General features: G+C 36.8%; 1 protein-coding gene across 4 annotated transcripts in view; it reads right to left on the bottom strand.

Annotated features, from left to right (window-relative positions):
- Nucleotides 1–21195, bottom strand: part of DYM (dymeclin) — a 340736-nt gene that overhangs the window by 187828 nt on the left and 131713 nt on the right. For all 4 annotated transcript variants that reach the window (XM_025429635.3, XM_025429632.3, XM_049112965.1 and 1 more), the window contains 3 exons: nt 14381–14563; nt 9067–9245; nt 6969–7094 (listed from right to left, as the gene is read on the bottom strand). In XM_025429635.3, coding sequence (XP_025285420.1) covers nt 6969–7094; nt 9067–9245; nt 14381–14563 — 488 coding nt within the window. The remainder of the gene's footprint in view (nt 1–6968; nt 7095–9066; nt 9246–14380; nt 14564–21195) is intronic.

Raw genomic sequence — 21195 nt, 5'->3', positions numbered from 1 at the left:
CCTAGAGTCCAGTGATTGAGTTCCACATTGGGCTCCCTGCAGGGAGCCTGCTTCTCCCTCTGCCTGTGTCTCTGCCTCTGTGTCTCTCATGAATAAATAAATAAAATGTTAAAAAAAAAATGCTTGCTGGTCATTCAGGTTTTGTATTTTCTTTTTCTATTACTTTGCGCATTTTTCTCTTGAATACTTTCTTTTTCTAACTGATTCTGCTAATTCATCTTCCTGCCTATGGCTTGTTTCCACCTTTATTAATCATGAAAATTTTTCATTTTAATGTAGTCAAATTTGTTAACATTTTAAGTCATGGTTTATATATTTATTCAGTATGATTTCAGGGATTGCAGTTGAGACTTGAACAATGTGGAAGTTAGGGGTACCCACCCCCACTACACAGTCAAAAATCCATCCAAAAGTCAAACTTTTGACTCCTGAAAAATATACTTAATGATAAGCCCACTAAGGAAGAGAAGATACAATCACAGTTGGTATTTACTGAAAACATCCATGTTTCAGTTAACCCACATAGTTCAAACCTATGTTTCTCAAGGGTCAACTGCAACTCTCACAAGAAAACTGTTGAGATTTTTGATCAAGAATGCACTGAACATAGTGATTAATTTGAAAGCAAAATTAAGAACTCTGTCACAGAGTCTTCCTATCCATGAACATGGTGTCTCTTTCCATTTATTAAGTCACATTTAATATCCTTAAGTAATTTTTGTCATAAAATGTTTACACTTCCTCTCTTACACTGATTCCCAAATTCATTGCAGTTTTACTGCCATTATAAAGAGTATTTCTAGATCACATTTTTGAAGATTTATTTATTTATTTGAGAGAGACAGGAGGGAAGAAGCGCACAGGGAGAGAATCTCAAGGAGACTCCCTGCTTAGCATGGACCTGGACAAGGGGCTCGATCTCACAACCCTGAGATCACAACTTGAGCCAAAATAAAGAGTAGGACACTTAACTGACTGAGCCACCCAGGCATCCCTCTAGATCATATTTTTGAAACGTCTTGTTACTGGTGTGTAGAAATTGTACTTGTTTTGTATATGGATCTTGGATTCAGAAGATTTGTTCAACTTTCCTAAGAGTTCTAATATTAGAGTTATTTTGAATTTCCTATGTAGTCAATCAAAACATCTATAAATATGGACATTTAGATTTCCTCTCTTTTCAAATTTAAATGACCTGCTTAGACTTCTGATAAAGTGCTGAAGAGGAGTAGTAATACAGAGCATCCTCTTCATTTTGGCTTTCAAGAAAATAGTTCTAAAATTCTCCAATCAAGTATAATGCTTTTAACTGTAGGTTTTGGGAGAAATTGTTAAGACAAGGAGTTTCTTTTCTACCTTTATTTTGTTGAGAATTTTGTTTATCATGAATATGTGTTGAATTTTATCAAATCCTTTTTCTGTACCTATTGAGATGACTGTATGATTTTTCTCTCTTAAGTTAATAAATTACACATTAAGAGATTTTCTAATATAGTTTTAAGGAACTTTCTTTTAAAAAAAAAAAGTTTTTATTTATTCACGAGAGACACAGAGAGAGAGGCAGAGACACAGGCAGAGGGAGAAGCAGGCTCCCTGCAGGGAGCCTGATATGGGACTCAATTCCAGGACTCTGAGATCATGACTTGAGCCAAAGGCAGACACTCAACCACTGAGCCACCCAGGCGTCCAGATATTTTCTAATATTAAACCATCCTCACATTTCTGGAATATTGTTATTTACATAAAAATGTTCTTTTTACTCTTTGCTTTATTTCATTCTACAATATTAGATTTACAAGGTTTATAATTACATTTGTGCCACTTACTAAATTTTTGCCTCTGAATTAAAAATCTACCTGTAATTTTCCTTTATCAAATTTCGGGATTTTTGGCATAAAGAGTATACTGGCCTCATAAAATGAATTGCAAAGACTTCCCTTTTTTACTACTCTCTAGATGAGCTTATATACAATCAGTGTTATTTCTTCCTTTAGTTTTCAGAAGAATTCATAGGTAAAAATCAGCTGGGACAGTAATCTTCTATTTAGAATGACTTCACATTACAAAATCAGTTCCTTTAAACAGGCTATTTTGATTTTTCTTTTTCCTTTCATGAGCTTTGGTTAAATTGTTTCTGGGAGTGGAGGAAATTTGTCCATTTAACACTTAAATTTTATAGCATAAAATTACTCATAGTATCCTCTGAACTTTTTTTAATATCTGTGGGATCTGTTCTGATTTCCTATAAATTCTCAGTGATAGACATGTGTAACTTTTTCTTGGTCATCTTTCTAGGGGTTTATATCTTAGAAATTTTCATATATTTCACTTATAGTAAAAATGTAGAAAGATTTAAAATCAAAGATCTAAGTTTCTACTTATAAAAAAAGAGCAAGTTAAAGCTTCAAGTAAGCAGAAGAAGGTAAATTAAAAGTAGAAATTAATGAAATAGAAGAAAACAGAGAAAAGCCAATGCAATCAAAAGTTGGTCCTTTGAGGGGCCCCCGGGTAGCTCAGTCGGTTAGCAGTCATCTCTTGGTTTTGGCTCAGGTCAAGATCCCAGGATCCTGAGATTAAGCCCCACATCAGGCTCCACACTCAGCAGGGAGTCTGCTTACCCCCCTCTCTGCCTCTCCCCCACTCATGCACTCCCTTCTCTCTAAAATAAATAACCTTTTTTAAAACTTGGTCCTTTCAAAAGATTTAAAGGACGCAGGACAGAAAAGGAAGAAAGAAGACAGGATGGAAGGATGGACCCCTAGTCAGTCAGAGGTAGAATAAGACAGAAATAATACATATTCCAAAGTTAAGAATGACAGCAATAATGTCTCTATGGCTAGCACAGATATAAAAAAGGTCAGGGAAAAAACAGTAAGTAAAAAAAAATTATGGACAACTTTACAGGAATAAATTCAAGACCCTAGAAGAAATGTACCAATTCCACGATAGACAAAAAAACTATCAAAGCTCAAAACTTAATCAAATATATATAAAAAGAGAATATATCATGGCCAAGTGCAGCTTATCCCAGGAATGTCAGATTGACTGAATATTCAAAACTTATTCATTATGATGCACTATACTGACAGACTGGAAAAAAATCCATGTGATTTAGAATATATAAAGAAGCCTTATAACTCAGTAATAAGACAAAAACCCAATTTTTTAAAAGGAAGTATGGCTATCGAAGGTAACAGAGGGCTATCCCTGTGGTCATGGAAATGTCTTGTATTTTGACTATGTCAATATCAATATCTTGGTTGTGATACTGTATTACTTACTGTTTTGCAATTACACTTGCCATTAAGGGAAATCAGGTGAAGGATACATGAATTCTATTTTTCTTAAAACTATAATTAACTTTTTAAAGTATAATTTTTAAAAATGGGAGAAATTTGGAAAGATACTTCACAAAAGATATATAAGTATATGAAAAGTACATGGAAAAATGCTCATCACCATTGGATATTAGGAAATGCTAATTCAAACCAAAAATCAGTATCAGAATCTATTTCGTGGACAATTAAATCCACATCTAATAATTCCATGTGGATAACTTTGGTAGAAACATTTACTTGTTCATTTTTACTACTACATATGCAAAGGAAAAAAATAAAAATAAGCAGAGATCAACAAGAAAGCCAAATTCTGAAGGGAAAAAAAATCTGTTTAAATACCTGAACTTGAAATGTCATCTGGAATACCCTGAAATCCTTATGAAACTGAGTCTGGGGGATCCCTGAGTGGCGCAGCGGTTTAGCGCCTGCCTTTGGCCCAGGGTGCGATCCTGGAGACTCAAGATCGAATCCCACATCGGGCTCCCAGTGCATGGAGCCTGCTTCTCCCTCTGCCTGTGTCTCTGCCTCTCTCTCTCTCTCTCTCTCTCTCTGTGACTATCATAAATAAATTTTAAAAAATATTAAAAAAAAAAAAAAAAAGAAACTGAGTCTGAATGTGGATAGAACTTACTGCCTTCCTTATCTTACCATCCCTGTTTTGGTAGTCAAGAAATTTTAATTTTAATTCAAACTCCTTTGCTAATTTTAATTATAAATATAATAAGGATACCAAAGAAGTATAGAAAATGATATAATAAAAAGTGTATCCATCTTTGAGTTTTGTCAAATCTTAACATGTCATATTTGCTTCAAAGTTCTTTTTGGTAGTTACTTCCTGTTTTGCTTTCCATGCTGTTGAAGCAAATACAACACTACAGACCTAGGTGAAGCCGCAGTGTACCCTTCCCCATTTTCACCCCCGTCTTGCTCTCTAGATGTAGCCAGCACCCTGTTAGAGTCTGCATGCCCTAAACATTTTTTAATATCAACAAGGTTGCTGGATGACCATTAATAAGCATGTCCTCTTTGTGCATGTCCTTCCTATAGAGCCCTGGAGTGGAACTGTGAACTCAGGGCTGGACACAACTTCAGTTTTATCACTGTCTTGTCAAGCTAAACACACACCTGACCTTGATTCAGCAATTCTACCCTAGGTGTATACTCAAGAGAATGAGTGTGTATGTCTGCCAATGTACAGATGCAAAAATGGACACAGCAACTTTATCAAAAATAGTCCTAAAGTGGGAAAAAAAGAAAATATCTACCACCAAGAGAATGAATAAATTTACTGTGGCATATTCATACACTGGAATAGCACCTAATAATACAAAAGAACCAAATAATGATGCAATAACGCAGGTAAAACTCAGCAACACTCTGATGGGTAAAAGAAGCCAAAAAAATAGAGAGCACATCATAATTCAAGGAGAGAGAAAAACTAATCTGTTGGGAGGAAAGTCAGAATAGTAGTTCACTGATTGGTTGTGGGGTACTGGCCAGGAAAAGGCATTTCTGTTATGCTAGAAGTGTTCAATAACTTGATGTGGGTGGCAGCAACACAGGTATACACATATGTAAAACTCCTAAGTACCTTCAAAATTTGTGCACATTTTATATTTCAACTTAAATATTTTTAAAAATTTTATTGGTTTTTCTTATTAAAGATAAATGCTATAAAAAATGAGACAACCCATACAAATTCTTTCTTGCTGGTGGTATTTTACTAAACACAAGAATCAAGAAATTTTTATGTTTTATCCTCTTTTTACAGTGTCAAGATTCCTTAAATCTTAATTGAAGCGATGGTTACACCATGTAAGAGACAAAAAAAAAAGTTTTAATGGAACATCATCAGAGAAGAATAAACATGCTACAAAAACCCTACTGAAGACAAGGAAAAAAAAGAAAAAAGAAAGAAAAGAAAAAAGAAAAGAAAAGAAAGAAAAGAAAAGAAAAGAAAAGAAAAGAAAAGAAAAGAGTATTTGTACCCTATTAAGAGTGAAAGCCCTAACTCCTCTTCCACTAGATCCCCACAGCAGAATGAATGGAAGAGCCCCCAGAGAAACTGATCCCTCCAAAAGAAAAGTCGATAGTAGAGTGCCCAGAAAAACAGACCACCTAGAGTAAATTAAAGCAAGTCAGTCCTGCCCACAAACAAAACTTACAATCAACTTTTCAGTGCCTTACTTCTAAATATAAACAAACACTGGTCACCAAACATTTGAGTAAAGCCTCCAACACTGCTAAAGACAGAAGTCAAAGAAGAAAATGAAACTAAGAAACTATGTAACTCATTTTAATACATTTACAGGGAGTCCTCAGTTCTGTTGAAGTACCGGAGCTGATTTAGTGTGATTGGTTCGTGAATAAAAAACTGGGCAATTGAATGGACGCCTGGGTGGCTCAGTGGTAACCATCTGCCTTCAGCTCAGGGCGTGATCCCAGGGTCCTGGGATCGAGTCCCATATCCAGCTTCCCGCAGGGAGCCTGCTTCTCCCTCTGCGTCTCTCAGGAATAAATAAATAAAATCTTTAAAACAAACAAACAAAACTGGGTAATTGTGTGCTATGGAAAAACCAAAACTTGAACAAGAAAGGAAATGCCATTATCATACATTACATAGCTGAACTAAGAATACTAGTTAATTATAATCATGAAGATGCTGAGTTCTCAAGCTAAAAATGATAATAAAATGGAAGGAGAGGAAAAGTCTATGTGCAGAGAGGGGGCTGGGAACCCAGAGGGAACAAGCATGATGTGCAGGAAAGAGAGTGAATAATGACTTATTTTCCATTTTAGGAAGAGAACAGTGAATATCTAAATCTGAAAAATCATGAAATAACAAGATAAGCACGTTATTTAGAAACATGGCCAGAGTCAAAAGCATCGATCTTTGGGGTGTGGGAATCAGGTGTAGGGTAGACACAGGATGTATCATGTTGCATTAAAACCCAACACTTCTGTATAAGTTCTAAAATTATGTACATGTGTTAGGGCCCCTGACTGGCTCAGTCAATAGTGTGTGACTCTTCAATCTCAGGGTTGTGAGTTTTGAGCCCCACCGTCCAGGGTAGAGATGACTTAAAAATAAAATCTTTTTAAAAACCTCCCCCAAAAAACTATATACATATGTTACTTTGACACAAAGAAAATACAAAGAGGAAGATAAAAATCAGTTTGGGGTTGGAACTCACCCACAGAACTAAAATTGAAAGAGTTAAATTATGTTACTGATTTCCAAAAACAGAAGACCATTCATTTCCCAGCTGCCTTCTCTCTGTTCCCTATTGCTTCCCTTACTCTGTATACAAGAGGCAAGCCTATTTGACAGTTTCTTTCAAACTAAAAAGGGGAAACAAAACAGAGAAGAAAAATTAACTCAGTGGCAGCAAAAACATTCGCCTTGATAACTAAAGAAACCGTTTTGATTGAGTTTTTAACAGTGGCTAATATTCGAAAAAAAGCACTTCATAAATCTGAAGAAAGGCACACCATTCCTGAGCCAGGTTCCTGCGGAAACATCCACAAGAAGGAAAAGAAGAAAGAAATGCTAAGGCTGCAGTAAAGCTTGGCAGAAAGACCTGCCTGTTAAGAAACTCTAAAACTCTAAGCAAAGCAATGGTAACTTACCACTTCATGAATGGATCTATTAAAGCCATCGTCTTCTGTAAGGATCAATAATATTATAAGGGCCATATACACGTGGTGTGAATTTCTTTCTTCGACATGATACAGAATCTCAAGAATTGGTAAAACCTATCAAATAGAAATTTTAATTTACTATTTCAATTACTTCATCATAAGACCAATGTTTTCAACCTTTATGCTTTCATTATGTACTCTGTTTTAATTTCATAGTTATAAGTTTCTTTAAAGGAAAAAGAAAACCACACAGACCAGCTTATGCCTGAAAGTACTTTTCCGGTGTGTAGCTCTGATACCAGTAGAGGAAACAATTACCCCGTACGACGGTCTGCCACCACGTAAAGACAGGATCTGCAGAGACCACGTAGGCCAACATGGGACACTGAAGAGAGGCAGGTCTGCCTCGGGCTAGCAGGAACTTACACATCAGGTATTCTTACAAACACTAATGTGTCAAACACTAATGTGTCTTAATAGGAAAGATTATAGAACAAAATTATTAATAAAATCAGATCAGCCTAGTAAGTATCCTACCAAAATCCCATTTTCTAATCATAGTCTTAAAAAATATTACAGAAGAAAGGCAAAAAGATAGATAAGGACATCAGCTGAGACATTATCAACATAATCATATCAGAAATTAAAAACAAAAATAAATATACAACCCTCCACCCCTTACTCCAAAAAACCCAAAAAGAAAACCTTTTAAGCTTTTACTGGTGTATGTCATCACACACAGAGGACTGTTTCCTGCACATTCTGTGTACCAACGTCCTTATCATGGTGGAACTTTCTACAACAAGTAGTGTCATGGGCTATCTGTTTACTGTCATCATTTCCCTTAGGATACGACATGCTCAGAACTGCCTCTGCATATTCTCAACTCTCCCATCAGTAAAGTCATCTCTCCAAGTTTGTGCTCATATGAGCTTTACACTATTACATCCAATTTTACTATTTAAAATAACCAATGTTTTCAACATATACCTGGTGTGCAGACAGGTTCATTCATCACTTTATATATATTATCTTTTGTGTTGCCTTGACATAGAACATAGTCTTTCGATGAATTCTAATATTCTACGTCAACTCAATATTTTAACACTGAAAAAATGGCCACCGAATCTCTGGTGAATCCTGCTATCAATCTGTAAAAACTGGTACAGGGGAACATTCCTAATGCCACCAGCAAGCTGCTGGCTATTTCAGGGATGTTTACAATTCTATTCAGGTATACACAGCCCACAGGTATCTCTCTAGCATATATTTAAATTATAACATTAATACCTTAGTGAGACAAGGTTACTTTTCCACTCAGAAACACTTTTGTGGGCAGCCTGGGTAGCTCAGTTTAGCGCCACCTTTGGCCCAGGGCCTGATCCTGGGGACCTGGGATTGAGTCCCACGTTGGGCTCCCTGCATGGAGCCTGCTTCCCTCTGCCTGTGTCTCTGCCTCTCTCTGTCTCTTATGAATAAATAAATTCTTAAAAAAAAAAAAAAAAAAAAAGAAAGAAACATTTTTGTTTACATGTTAGTTACAAACAAAAATCTGAGATTCCCTATCGGAGTTTTTCACTCACATAATAGGGATAGTGAGAGCATGTAAGTGCTGTCCGGCATGGGCAGGCCTCGAGTCAAAGCCTGCTGAAGGGACGGACATGTGGGAAACTGAGCTGGAATATTACCCTTCCTCTTAGCCATGTTCAGCAGGAACCTGCTGCAACTGGGACTAGCTATATGATCTTGGTGGGTGGACACTTAGCATCTGAAAAGAGCCACGACGACATGAATATCCTGAGAACAACAGGCCGCGCTTCTTGAAGGACTTAATCAGGCTGGATCACGGGGAGAGAAAGTCCTGAAGGACAGGGAAGCTGGTCATGCTGCTGTGTTCTCCTGCCCTGTGACAACATTGCCATGTGCGCTGTGTCCTACGTACCCCTGTGCCTGGTGGCAGCTCCCCATCCATCTCTCAACCTCACCTTTGCAACCAGGCAAACATACTTACCCTCCTGGGAAAAGAAACCGCTCTTCAAAAGATTAAACAATACAAAAAGCATGAAATGTGTAGTGTGATACTTACAAGATTTTCCATATCTGTGCGAGCCAACATGTACGTTCTAACATTACTATTCTGATGGAGCAATGTGTACAAGAGGAGAGTTGCCTGGTCAGATGTCTGCTGTTCACAGAGAGCTGTGTACAAACTGTTGAAGTTAATCTGGAAAGCGTGTGGAATTGATGAGGGGAAAGGACTGCTATCTGGAACACAGAAACCACAAAATTTTAAAAATATTATGTCAGTATTTTCAGGACCGTGCCTCATATAAATAATGAAAGCACCATTAACGTGTACAATTCAATTCCCATTAATTTTATATGTCACTACATTTTAGGTTCAAAATTTCAATTTCAATTTTAAATTTTACTTAGAGAACTAAACTAATGTATAGCATGGTGACTATAGTTGATAAACTACTGTATAACTGAAATTGGAGGAGATAGTGAAACTAAAATGTTCTCGCCAATGTAAAAAAAAAAAAATCTGGGAGTTTATTTCTTTATACTATCTAAACCAAGGCCTTTCAATGATTATAAATACATGTGCAAATACCACATAACAATGATTTTTTATCTTTAAAAAAGCCAAATATAAAAAAGATTCAACTAAACTAAGTCACATACTTTGAGCTTATTACTATTTTTGCATTAATATAGCTGAATTAAACTGGTTATAAGAACATGAGGTTAAATAAACAGCTACAACCCCAGGCCAAAGGCTGCTCTAATAGATACAATTCAAACATGACATCTGAGATGTTCTATTTACCAAAACTAAATGACCACCAGCCCTAAATAAAAAATATTGAGACAAAGAATACAAAAGTTTCTACATAAAACAAAAAATCCTCTTGTAAGGGCTAAAAAGAAAAAAGGACTTCAAGCTGAGTCAATTTTTTTTTTCAAATGAATAATTATGGCTCAGCTACCAATGTCATGAATCTAGTTATGAAGAAAATAACTAGGTAACGTCATATAATTTAGCTAGCTTTATTTTTAAAATTCTTATTCCTATTACTCATATATTTAGTAAGTAAACTCTACCCCCAACGTGGGGCTTGAACTCACGATCCTGAGATTCAGAGTCATACACTGTACTGATTGAAGCAGCCAGGCGCCCCTAAATAGTTTTAAAGTATTATCAGCATCAGTATGTTCAGCATTAGCTTCTATAGTAAAATACACCAAATTTCAAACTACTGGAAAATGTATACAATATTTTTTGCAAAACCTTTTTTATTTTTTTTATTTTTTGGATTTTTTACTGGAGTTCTATTTGCCAACATATAGTATAACACCCAGTGATCATCCCATCAAGTGCCCCCCTCAGTACCCATCACCCAGTCACCCCATCCCCCCGTCCACCTCCTCTTCCACTACCCCTTGTTCGCTTCCCAGAGTTAGGAGTCTCTCATGTTCTGTCTCCCTCTCTGATACTTCCCACTCATTTTCTCTCCTTTCCCCCTTTAATCCCTTTCACTTTTTCTTATATTGTATGAGTGAAACCATAAAATGTTTGTCCTTCTCCAACTGACTTACTTCACTCAGCATCATACCCTGCAGTTCCATCCACGTCGAAGCAAATGGTGGGTATTTGTCATTTCTAATGGCTGAGGAATATTCCATTGTATACATAAACCACATCTTCTTTAACCATTCATCTTTCGGTGGACACCGAGGCTCCTTCCACAGTTTGGCTATAGTGGCCATTGCTGCTAGAAACATCGGGGTGCAGGTATCCCGGCGTTTCATTGCATCTGTATCTTTGGGGTAAATCCCCAGCAGTGCAATTGCTGGGTCATAGGGCAGGTCTATTTCTAACTCTTTGAGGAACCTCCACACAGTTTTCCAGAGTGGCTGCACCAGTTCACATTCCCACCAACAGTGCAGGAGGGTTCCCCTTTCTCCACATCCTCTCCCACATTTGTTGTTTCCTGTCTTAATTTTCCCCATTCTCACTGGTGTGAGGTGGTATCTCATTGTGGTTTTGGTTTGTATTTCCCTAACGGCCAGTGATGCGGAGCATTTTCTCATGCACTTGTTGGCCGTGTCTATGTCTTCTTTGGTGAAATATCTGTTCATGTCTTCTGCCCGTTTCATGATTGTTTCTGTGCTGTTGAGTTTAAGAAGTTCTTTATAGGTCTTGGATATCAGCCCTTTATCTGAGAGGTCATTTGCAGATATCTTCTTCCATTCTCTAGGTTGTCTTTTAGTTTTGTTGACTGTTTCTTTTGCTGTGCAGAAGCTTTTTATCTTGATTAAGTCCCAATAGTTCTTTTTGCTTTTGTTTCCCTTGCCTTCATAGCTGTATCTTGCAAGAAGTTGCTGTGGCCAAGTTCAAAAAGGGTGTTGCCTGTGTTCTCCTCTAGGATTTTGATGGATTCTTGTCTCACATTTAGATCTTTCACCCATTTTGAGTTTCTCTGTGTCTGGTGTAAGAGAGTGGTCTAGTTTCGTTCTTCTGCATGTGGATGTCCAATTTTCCCAGCACCATTTATTGAAGAGACTGTCCTTTTTCCAGTGGATAGTCTTTCCTGCTTTGTCGAATATTAGTTGACCATAGAGTTGAGGGCCCATTTCTGGGTTCTCTATTCTGTTCCATTGATCTATGTGTCTGTTTTTTGTGCCAGTACCACACTGTATTGACGATCACAGCTTTGTAGTACAACTTGAAATCCAACACTGTGATGCCCTCAGCTCTGGTTTTCTTTTTCAATATTCCCCTGGCTATTCAGGGTCTTTTTCTGGTTCCACACAAATCTTAAGATGATTTGTTCCAACTCTATGAAGAAAGTCCATGGTATTTTGATAGGAATTGCACTGAACGTGTAAGTTGCCCTGGGTAGCAGTGATATTTTCACAATATTAATTCTTCCAATTCATGAGCATGGAATATTTTTCCATCTCTTTGTGTCTTCCTCAATTTTTTTCAGAAGTGTTTTATAGTTTTTAGAGCATAGATCCTTCACCACTTTGGTTAGGTTTATTCCTAGGTACCTTATGCTTTTGGGTGCAATTGTAAATGGGAATGACTCTTTAATTTCTCTTTCTTCAGTCTTGTCAGTATATAGAAATGCCACTGATTTCTGGGCATTGATTTTGCATCCTGCCAAAAACCTTTTTTAAAATAGAGTCACTAAATGATGAAAACCATAAATTACAGCCCACTTGGGAAAATTTCTGATACTGCAAAACTGACAGAGCCCCTTTCCTACCGTTAACTGGACTCGCTTAGATACTAAAGCCAGCAAAGTTAGCAAGTTAAAAAGGAAATATAGATCAAATGAGTTGGAGAAAAGTATAATCTTATCAGATAAAACACTGGAACGTGATAGCACAATGAGTTGATATTTTAATATCTCTAATATCTTAGGGGATCCCTGGGTGCCTCAGCGGTTTAGCACCTGTCTTCGGTCCAGGGTGTAACCCCAGAGTCCTGGGATTGAGTCCCAGGTCAGGCTCCCTGCATGGAGCCTGCTTCTCCCTCTGCCGGTGTCTCTGCACCTCCCTCTCTCTCTCTCCTTCTCCCTCTCTGTCTCTAATGAATAAATAAAATCTTTTTTTTTTTAATAAATGAAATCTTTTTAAAAAAAATCTAATGCATACAATGATCATGTCACTATTTTGACCAGTTTCACAAAGGATGAAATAAAGGCTTGGAGAGATTAACTTTTCCACGATTAGCCCAAAATAAAATACAGATCAGCCTCTGTTGTCATCACTATATTACACTGCTTCTTATAATTACAGCAATAATATAATGACTCTGTACTATGATAAAAAACTCATTTAATAAGAGCCCTGTGTGGTAAGAGATTATAACCCCTGCTTTACAGATCAAGACACTGGTCTTTAAAGAATAAAAACTGGGATATGAGCCCAAGGCAGTCTAACCCTAAAGTCAGTGTTCTGAATCACTGCACCAAATGATCCACCAAAAAAAAGATGGCTATCCAAAAAGAGTTCGACCCTAAATAGTAACATCTTACCTGAGCATCAAAAGTAACAATAAATACCATATACTGAACATCTGGCTATGTTGCAAAATCTGAGTTAATCATTTTAAAACCTTACCTTGTGTGGTACTTCTATAAATCCTATTAGGTGATGTTATCCCCATTTTATAGACAAAGCCAGGGAGGCTTGACATTAAGCAAACGGTAGGAGGCCTCACAGCTTCAAAGTGACTAAAGTGTGGCATAAGCTTAGGTCTGCTCAACTCTAAAACTTGCTTTCTTAATCAGTAAGCCACAATGGAATAGTAATGGGAACAGGAAAGTACTATCAGATACATGCGTCTTCATTTTTTTCTCAAATTGTTAGAGACTCCCTATTATTGTTTTCTTCTACAAATAGTAATACCAGAGTTGGCAAAGGTACATTCAACTGGCACATCATGCACTGTCTATTAATTATGTTAGAACTCTAGAAAGGAACATGGCAACATTCTTCAGAAGCCTTAAGAATGTTCCTATCCAGTAACTTCACTTCGTACGCATCTTAATTATACTAGTGTTCGATACATCTTGAAAATCTAGCTACCATATTAATTTGGCCTACAGAGTACAATCCTGTTTTATTTTTAAAGGGAGTATAATCTTTTGATTAGAGATTATTCTTTCAACATGGAACTACCTACTCAAGCGCTACTTCAGGGCAAATTACAGTCCATGGGCAAGCCCATCATCTGTTTTGGAAATAAAGTTTTACTGGAAACCAGCGATGCTCACTTCTTTATTATCTATGCCTGCTTTTGTGTTATGACAGCAGAGTTAAGACGTGGTGACAGATAACACATGACCCCACAAAGCCATCTGCCCTTTGGCAGAAAACGCTTGCTGAGTTCTAATTTTAAGTACTATAAAATTCTAATTGGAATACAGGCTTTAAATGAAAAACTTCAAACAACCTATCACTTGGAGTTTTCAGGTTCATTCCTACTCCTAATAGGACAGGCAGATCTAAATAAGGCAAACACTGGCCTGGATTTCTCTGGATAAAAATGTAAACTTAAGTGGATATAAAGAATCAGAGCGCTCATCTAAGATTCATTTGACCTTCCTGTGAATACAGACAGGAAAGTCTAAGTTTTTCTCATCTTTAACCAATATGAAAATATACAACTATTAAACAACAGGGGAAGCAATATCCTCTTTCCTCATTAGAAAGAATTTTTAGGGGCACCTGGGTGGCTTAGTCGGTTGAGCATCCAACTCTTGATTTCGGCTCAGGTCTTGATCTCAGGGTTGAGAGTTCAAGCTCCGAGTCAAGCTCCACAATGAGCATGGCGAAGGGATGGAGGGAAGGAGAGAGGGAAGGAGCAAAGTACCACAAACCTTGCGTATTTTTAAAGGACATAATGGCTTGTCTGTAGGGGTTTGGTGCATCTGCAGCATCAGTCAGGTTGGCCAGCACGAGCAGAAGCAGGAGGCTTTGGTTGGCCAGAGGGGAAGAAAGTTCTGGAGTAGCAGCTGCTTTGCTGCCCACGCCACCCAGTGTGAAGACAGTCCAGAGGCCAGCTAGAGAAGAAAACAAACAGTTAAGGCGTGCTGGGACCAGTAAAATGGATATGCCTATTTCTGTATGATATTCTATATACTTTATAGTATTTAAAAGTTTGAAAGAACACTTTTTCAATTATTAAAGTAAAACAAGTTACTTGAAAATTCTCAAACTGCCCAAGGATATAAAATTTAAGACTACCATTTCCTACTCCCATAATTCCACTTCCACTTCCCATAGATAACAACCACTATTAAGTTTCCTCTATCTTTCTAGATTTGCTTTACATATCAAAACATCTACATAATTATAATAAAATTTCACAACAACAAGAAAATTTCACGGACAAGCTTATACCAATATATCTGAAAACATAAATGAATACTAATATATCTAGAAGATACAAAACTGGTCAAAGACAAAAAACCCAAATGGACAAATAACCTTCGAAGAGTAGGAAATGGAGTCAAAGAACTAGCCCTAAAAATCAAATTGAATCCAGATGTTTTATAAGTTAGTCTACCAAGCCCTCCCAGGACAGACAATTCCCATATTACATAAATAGCTCCGAAGTATACAAGAGGTATATTTACACAACTCATCTGACAAGCCCTGAAAAATCTCCCTGATACAGAAACTGAAAAATGATTGCATTTAAAACAAGAAGGAAAAATGAAAACAGATTTTTAGATAGATTCAAACAAAAGCAGATGAAATCCTATTGAAAAATTTGTTAAAAGAACAAATGCATGATGATCGTGAAAGTTTTGTCTCTGAAATGCAAGAATTGTTCATCATTTTAGAAATCTATTAATTTACAGGTATACCTCAGATACTGCACGTTTGGTTCCAGACCACTGCAATAAAGTAAAGAGCATTGTGATAAAGTGGGTCAAATGAATTATTACCACTGCACAGAAGGTTATGTTTATACTATAGTGTAGTGTATTAAGTGTACAATAGCATTATATCTAAAAAGCCAATGTATATACCTTACTTAAAAAATACTTTATTGCTAAAAAATGCTAAGCGTCATCTGAACTTTCTGCTAGTTGTAATAACTAATCACAGACCACCATGACAAATATAACATTAATGAAAAAATTTGTAATATTGTGAAAATTACCAAAATCTGACACAGAGACACAAAGTGAGCAAATGTGGTTACAAAAATGAGATCAACAGGCTTGCTAGATGCAGGGTTGTCACAAACCTTAAAAAAAAAAAAAAAAAAAAAAAAGGCAGTATCTGCAAAGCACAGGTATGCCTGTATTTCTAGTCAGTTTAAAAAGATGGAGGAAAAGACAATCTGGTCAATTTTTAAAATTAAACTTAAGATCTATTAAGAATTCTTATAAGATAGAAAAGTAACCTCTTTAGATTCTAAAGTCTAATCCAAAATCCACAGTGGTTACACACACGGGAAGAACTCCCACCAATATCACCACCATCACTACATCACTACTGTACTACTGGTACTCTAAGCAAAAGTGTTTAAGGCAAAGAGAAAAAAAAAAAAAATACCTCCCCTCCCGCCCCCCCCCCCCAAAACGGAAAAAAAATTTCATTATTTGCAAGCAATCTGTGCACTGTCCAATAGAGTAGCCACTAGCCACTGTGGGTACTGAGCACCTGAAATGTGGTTAATCCCAAAGGCATTGTGTGTAAATATAAAACACTGAATTCTGAAGACGTAATACAAAAGTAAGAATTTCACACTAATTTTTAAATATTGATTACTTGTTGAAATTATAACACTTTGGACATATTACATTAAAGAGTACTGTTAAACTTCAACTGTTTCTTTTTACTTTTTTAATATGACTACTAGGAAGTTTTAAATTACATGTGTGGTTTGCATTTATGGCTCACATTTCTATCAAACAGAGTTATCTCATTTCTATCTTGATTCCTAGGACATCAAGAAAATCAACTGACACACTATTAGAACTAATAGATTTTGGTACAGTTCTAGGACTAAAAAATAAAAAACCTGCCTACACATGAGCAATAAATAACTACAAAATCCAATCACTATAGCAACCAGTCTAATAAAATCTTCAAGGATCAACACAAAAGAAATGTGTAGAATGTTGAGGCCGATAACCACAGACCTTGAGACTGAAGGCCATTTAAGATCTGAATATAGAGGTACAATGTATCTCTGGTCAAAAAGGCAAGACCACAAAGGGTGCTGGGTTGTGCAGTTGGTTGAGCGTCTGACTCGGTTTCAGCTCAGGTTGTGATCTCAGGGTTCAGAGTTTTAAGACTGAGTCCCATATTGGGCTCCACGCTGAGTGTGGAGTCTGCTTGAGTTTCTCTCTCCCTCTGCCTCTCCTGCTCAGGCTCACTCTCCTGCTCTCTTTCTCTCTCAAATAAATAAATAAATAAATAAATAAATAAATAAATAAATAAATCTTTAGCAAAAGGCAATAATGCAAAACTTCCCCTAAGTTAATCTAAAATTCAGTACAATCACTATCAAAATGCCAAGAGGAATTTATGTAATATTTTGTAATACAAAGCAAATAAAATGTTGCTGGATGTAAAAACATGTAAGAAACAGTTTTTAGGAAGGAGTAACCTGGTGAGGAATGTTCCTGATTAAACAGCAAGATTTTTATAAAATTAACATCATTTAAAAGTGAGAGAGGCAGTAGACAAATTAGTTTGATGGACCAGAAATGAGTTCAAGTTCAGAAGAAGAACCACAGCCCGGGTGGCTCAGCGGTCTAGCACCACCTTCAGCCCAGGGCGTGACCCCGGGGTCCTGGGATGGAGTCCCACTTCGGGCTCCCTGTATTGGAGCCTGCTTCTCCCTTGGCCTGTGTCTCTCTGCCTGTCTGTCTGTCTGTCTGTCTGTGTCTCATGAATAAATAAATAACATCTTTAAAAAAAAAGAAGAACTACATATATTTAAGAATTAATCTTATGATACAGGTAGTATTCCAAATCAGTGAGAAACAAACCAAAATTCTGGAAATGTCTTTGGGACAAGAGAATTTAACCATTTCCCCAGTATTTAATTATAAAAGCATGTGCATAAACCTTGGGTAAGAAAGCCTTTTTCTTATGTAAGAAACAAAAATCAACTCTTTGAGGAACCTCCACACAGTTTTCCAGAGTGGCTGCACCATTTCACATTCCCACAAACAGTGCAAGAGGGTTCCCTTTTCTCCACATCCTCTCTAACATTTGTGGTTTCCTGCCTTGTTAATTTTCCCCATTCTCACTGGTGTGAGGTGGTATCTCATTGTGGTTTTGATTTGTATTTCCCTGATGTCAAGTGATGCAGAGTCAATCGGAGAAGGACAAACATTATATGGTCTCATTCGTTTGGGGAATATAAATAATAGTGAAAAGGAATATAGGGGAAGGGAGAAGAAATGGGTAGGAAATATCAGAAAGGGAGACAGAACATGGAAGACTCCTAACTCTGGGAAACGAACTAGGGGTGGTGGAAGGGGAGGAGGGCGGGGGGTGGGGTTGACTGGGTGGCGGGCACTGAGGGGGGCACTTGACGGGATGAGCACTGGGTGTTATTCTGTATGTTCGCAAATTGAACACCAATAAAAAAAATTTATTATTAAAAAGAAGAAACAAAAATCAAGAAGCTACAAAGAATAATAATTGGACTACTTAAAATATTAAATAGTTGGATGTGATTAAGTATATCCCAAATGAGTAAGAGAGAAGGAGAAAATATCTGCAACATACAAAACAGATGATATTTATTTTTTTAAAAAAGACCTCCTGTAAACCAGTAAAGAAAGCCAACAATGCAAAATAAAAGTGGGCACTAAAAATTCAAAACAATATAGAGAAACTAATGTGATAATAACATCATCAAGAAAACAAAATTTTTAAAAGATTTATAACATGCATATTGATAATTGTATATAGAAAATCACCAACAGTAAGAAACCCAAGTGGTACCAGATTTTGGTAGGATATTTGGCAGTTCTCATTCATGCCCCCATCAACCCAGGAATTGTTGTTTTTTTTTTCTTATACCAGAGACCACTTGAGCAGGCAAATAAAGAACCATGTACAGTAATGTTTAATAGTGTTTATAAACGTTAGAACAGAAACAATGTAGGTACTCACCAACTCTAAGAGGTTACGGTAGTTATGGTTTATCTATACTATGGAATACAATAGGAGTTAAGATATCCGTGTATTAACAAGGAAATATCTCTAAGATATACTATTAAGTTAAAAAAAAATGCAAGCTGCAGAAAAACTGAGGTAATAACTTAAAAATTACTCACCTAAATCACATGTGTGTCTATAAATATTAAAAACAAAAACAGAAATCAGGAAGGACTCCCCAAAACAGACTGTTGACTATAGAGAACAGATGATCACCAGAGGGGAGATGTGTGGGGGGATGGGTGAAACAGAAGATGGGGATTGAAGAGTGCACTTGTCAAGATGGGTACTAAGCAACGTATAGAATGGCTGGATCACTATACTGCACACCTAAAACTAATAAGACACTGTATGTTAACCATGCTGGAATAAAAATTAAAAACTTAAAAAAACCCAGGAAGGACAAAGTATACACCGTACTGGTTGCAGAAATCACCTCCAGCATGGAATTCAAGAAAGATTTCTGCTTTCTTTGTATAAATTTTCTGTAAGTAGAATTTAACCAATAATAACCAATAAATAACAACTAAATAGAACAAGGTAGATCCCACAGGTATGTGATTATGTAGAATATGGAAAAACCTCATCAATCTATCATTAAGTGAAAATGCAAATCACAGAATATATACACACAAATAATTTAAAAAATAATAAATAAGTAAAAATAAAATAATTTTTTAAAAAACACTGGTTTTTAAAAAACCATAAATATACATCCCTCTGCAGGTAAATGCAGGTACAGGTGCCTGGCTCTTGATGGCAGGCAGCTCTGATCATAGGCAAAAGCAGTGAAGTTGCCTGAAGGGAGTCTTACTTCGTTCCTTATTCTTCTGACTCTTCTAGCATGGACAAATTCAAGCACAACTTTCAGTTAAAAACATTGACAAAAGAAATGAGGAAAAGAAAGAAAATTCCCAGTCATCAGCCCCACAAAATGCGATGTGGTGCACACTTAGGATATGGTCATTATTGTTAAAAAAAAAAAAAAAAAGCACCTCCTGACAATTTTGGAGGGATAAACACAACACGTTAATACTGATCAGACCTCTGATGGTGGCAATGGGCACAATATTCTAGTCTTTGTACTCGTCTAGTGTTATTGTTGTTTCTATTACTTATTACATTGGGCAGATGGCATTTGTAAATAACACCTTTGTTAAGGAAATTAAATGCTTTTGTAAAGAAATTTTAAATAGATGGCAAAATAAAACTAAGAAATGTTATTTTTCCTCAACTAACATAAGCAGATACTTTTCATTTCTTCTTTATACTGCCAACAATTCAATGTGAACATTTGTTCATTTTTAATATTTTACATTTTCTGTTGAACACACCATGGATACCTATCACTATATCATTTCTCACATAATTGTGGTCCTGCAAATCGCAGGAGCTGGGATTTCTGTGACTCACTATTTACTAGTGACTTTACTGTTAACTCTGAAGAAGCTGTTATTGGGGGGTAGGTAAACAGGCCTTCCTGCCCAAGTTTTTCCTAAAGGAGTATACAGGGAAGCTCAAAAAGCACAGCACATCCGGTATACACCTTGAGCACTGGTACAAGCAAAAGAGGCCCCGGAGGAGAAGTTAGTTGAAGGATTTTTTTTTTTTTTTTTAATGTAGAAAACTTTTTAGGGATCCCTGGGTGGTGCAGCGGTTTGGCGCCTGCCTTTGGCCCAGGGCGCGATCCTGGAGACCCGGGATCGAATCCCACATCAGGCTCCCTGATGGAGCCTGCTTCTCCCTCTGCCTGTGTCTCTGCCTCTCTCTCTCTCTCTGTAACTATCATAAATAAATAAAAAAATTAAAAAAAAAATTTAGAAAACTTTTTAAAATGATTGAAAACGACAGAAAAATTTCTGTTAAGCACTGTGCTCCCTGCTTTTCATTAGGAAAACTTGGATATCTGAATAAAAATTATCAACTAATAACTGATCACTACACATCACAAATTTAAAATTATTCAAAACAATGTTCACAATACAGTTGAGGGACTTGAAACATTTCATAAGAAAATCACAATCATTTAAGAAAGTACCACCAGCAGCCAAGTATTATTTGCTTTGGGACTGATTTGTTGTTTATCTTAACATTAGAAAAAATTTCCTTCTACTCAGAGTAGGCCCCATGACTGTGTACCCCTACATCCACCACTTGTACATTCCGGGATTGCAAGCAAAGAAAAACACAATTAGGAAGTTCAATCTGCAAGAAAAATAATAATCACTAAGTGCTCTCCAAGGTAAAAGATAAGTGGGGTTTTTTGTGTGTTTTGGAGTCTCTTCACAGCTGTGCATCTTCAGGACTAGAACTAAGAGCTGACTACTACCAGACAAATTTCACAAAATTCTAAGAACACAACTTCAGTCCCCCTGCCCCCCTCCCACACACACCTCAGATCTCCCCAGGCAGACTGAGAAGCTGCATATAATGCTAGACAAACTCTTTGCCAAGAAGCTTGCGCAGCCCAGCTCACCCCCAGCACACACAGCCTCCT

The sequence above is a fragment of the Canis lupus genome, chromosome 7 (genome assembly GCF_003254725.2).
Source record: "Canis lupus dingo isolate Sandy chromosome 7, ASM325472v2, whole genome shotgun sequence".
NCBI lineage: Eukaryota > Metazoa > Chordata > Mammalia > Carnivora > Canidae > Canis > Canis lupus.
Note: the sequence above shows the minus strand (reverse complement) of the source record. Positions and strands in the feature narration are given on the sequence as shown.